Source organism: Penaeus vannamei, chromosome 4, assembly GCF_042767895.1.
Source record: "Penaeus vannamei isolate JL-2024 chromosome 4, ASM4276789v1, whole genome shotgun sequence".
Classification (NCBI taxonomy): domain Eukaryota; kingdom Metazoa; phylum Arthropoda; class Malacostraca; order Decapoda; family Penaeidae; genus Penaeus; species Penaeus vannamei.
In genome coordinates, this window is record NC_091552.1 from 40,595,227 (window position 1) to 40,597,726 (window position 2,500).

At 35.3% G+C, this 2,500-nt stretch overlaps 1 protein-coding gene across 5 annotated transcripts in view; it reads right to left on the minus strand.

Annotated features, from left to right (window-relative positions):
- Positions 1-2,500, minus strand: part of LOC113819931 (adenosine deaminase 2) — a 227,993-nt gene that overhangs the window by 220,897 nt on the left and 4,596 nt on the right. For all 5 annotated transcript variants that reach the window (XM_070121066.1, XM_070121068.1, XM_070121065.1 and 2 more), the window contains exons 3-4: positions 907-1,092; positions 389-506 (exon numbers count right to left, since the gene is read on the minus strand). In XM_070121066.1, coding sequence (XP_069977167.1) covers positions 389-506; positions 907-1,092 — 304 coding nt within the window. The remainder of the gene's footprint in view (positions 1-388; positions 507-906; positions 1,093-2,500) is intronic.

Genomic DNA, 2,500 nt, shown 5'->3' on the forward strand with positions numbered 1-2,500 from the left:
GGCGACAGAGATGTGAGTGACAAATCGCGTTCCGGACGCCCTTGCGCAGCCACCACTGCGGAAAATGAAGTGCGCCTCGATCAACCCATCCGCGCTAATCGGTGGATAACGGTGAAGGAAATGCGTGCAGAGTTGGAGGACAACATCGTTTCCAATGCACAGACACCCGCATCCAAATCTGCACGCATTTCATTCACCGTTATCCGCCGATTAGCTCCGATGAGTTGATCGAGGCGCAATTAATTTTCCGGAGTGGTGGCTGTGCACGGGCGTCCGGAGCTCTCGATTTTCCAATCCCTCATACAGTATAACGTATCCTAACGCCCTTCATTCTGAAACACGCGGACCACTTGATAGATAAACCCTTTCTTCACTTCACAGTACTTACTTCATCCTCAGTTTCCCGTCGTCCGTGTAACACATGTAAAGATTCGACCAATAGGTTAGCTCCTCGACCACCCAGCTCACGGATGCCATGGAGGAACTGTGCAGGTGTAGCGCCGCACCTGTAATTTAAACATAAATGGGAGTTCGGTTTGTTAACTTACGGGGGAGGTATGTTTTGGCGAGCAACCGATACCTAATGAAATTCCTTTAGGTTGCTTTGTTTGTTTGGTAAGTAATTATCGGGATCTTTCTATATGTACATTGTTATTTGAAGCAGTACCAAGGGAAATCTTGCTTGAACAACCCTAGTATTTTATATGAATATACGATAAAAATCACTGAAACTAAACTTAGAATTTGAAAATATTTACACTTTCATTCTGTTTTCAGCGAATGAATTTATCTCTTACTTAGCATTCACCTATAAGCGATACACCCATTTATAAATTGCAAACTGAAAGTAAGCCCACCATTAATCAAACAAACAAATAAACAGAAATTGAAACAACAAAAAAGCACCTTTGGGCATGCGGGAGATGAACTGGAACACGCTGCTGGCCTCGATGTCGTTAATAACCGTCATGAAATTCTTCGCTGGCAGGAAATTCAAATTGTTTTCAAACGCACCGCCTATCTCCTCCGCCTTTGACGTCATGAGCTGTGCGTTCGCCTTCATCTCCGCTTCAGTGAGCTTCAAACTGTGACCTATGAATCATTTTGTTAGTGAAAATAATTGCTCTGATTATCATTATCATTGTTAATAGATTTTATCATTGAAAGGCCATAGAGTGATATATGTGTTATGGGTTACGTGCATCCACAAAATTTTGGTTGGTCGCTGAACATCACCTTTAACATATTGAACAAATTTATATTTAAGCATGCAAATGACAGAATGCCAGTGCCAAAAAATAAGTGACTATGAATTCAATGTTCTGGCCTTTTCATTATTTTGGTGCAACCATAGTAGTAACTATCAGTATTTTTTTTTTAGCATCGCCAGTACCATGATTAACATTAGGCCCAACAAAGATACATCTGTATAGGGTAAATACTATAATAATCATAATAATGGATAAATAATAATAATAATGATAATAATAATGATAATGATGATGATCATAATAATGATGATGATTATAATAATGAGGATACTAACAATAATGATAATGATAATAGTAATGATAAGGATGATAATAATGATAATATAATAATCATTATTATTATTATTATCATTTTCTTTATTATCATTATCACAATTATAATAGTGGTAATAATAATAATGATAATAATAATAATAATGGTAATAATAATAATAAAATTAATAATAATAATGATAGTGATAATAATAATGATAATGACAATTATGGTATATAATAATAGTAATATTGATCATAATGATTATGATAAAGATAATGATGGTGATAATAACAATAATCATCATAATAATCATAATAACAATAATGATACTAACAATAATCATAATGATGATAATGACAATATCATTACGAATAATGATAATAGCAATAATGATAATGATAATAATACTGATGATGATGATGATAATAATAATGATGATAATAATGATGATAATAATAATAACAGTAATGATAATAAAAACAATAATAATAATGATGATCATAATAATACGAATGATACTAATAGCAATAATAATAATGATGACAATTTTTCATCATCCTCTTTCTACCTCTCCCCTCCCCCCTTCCCCGCTCCGCCACACCCACTCTTCCTCTAATCTTCCTCAAATTCACTCCTCCCCTCCTACTTTAAGCCCTACATCTACCTATAACTACTTTCTTCCTCTTCCTCCTTAAACTCCCCTTCCTTCCTCATTTCCTCACCTTCCCATCCCCATCCATTTTTCTCTCATCCCCCCCTCCCTTCCCTCACCCTCCACTTCTCCCTTCTTCTCTTCCTCTTTCACCCTTCTCCTTCTACCTCTTTCCCTATGCCTCTCTCTCGCTCTCGCTCTCTCTCTCTCTCTCTCTCTCTCTCTCTCTCTCTCTCTCTATATATATATATATATATATATATATATATATATATATATATATATATATATATATATATATATATTCTCTCTCTCTATTCT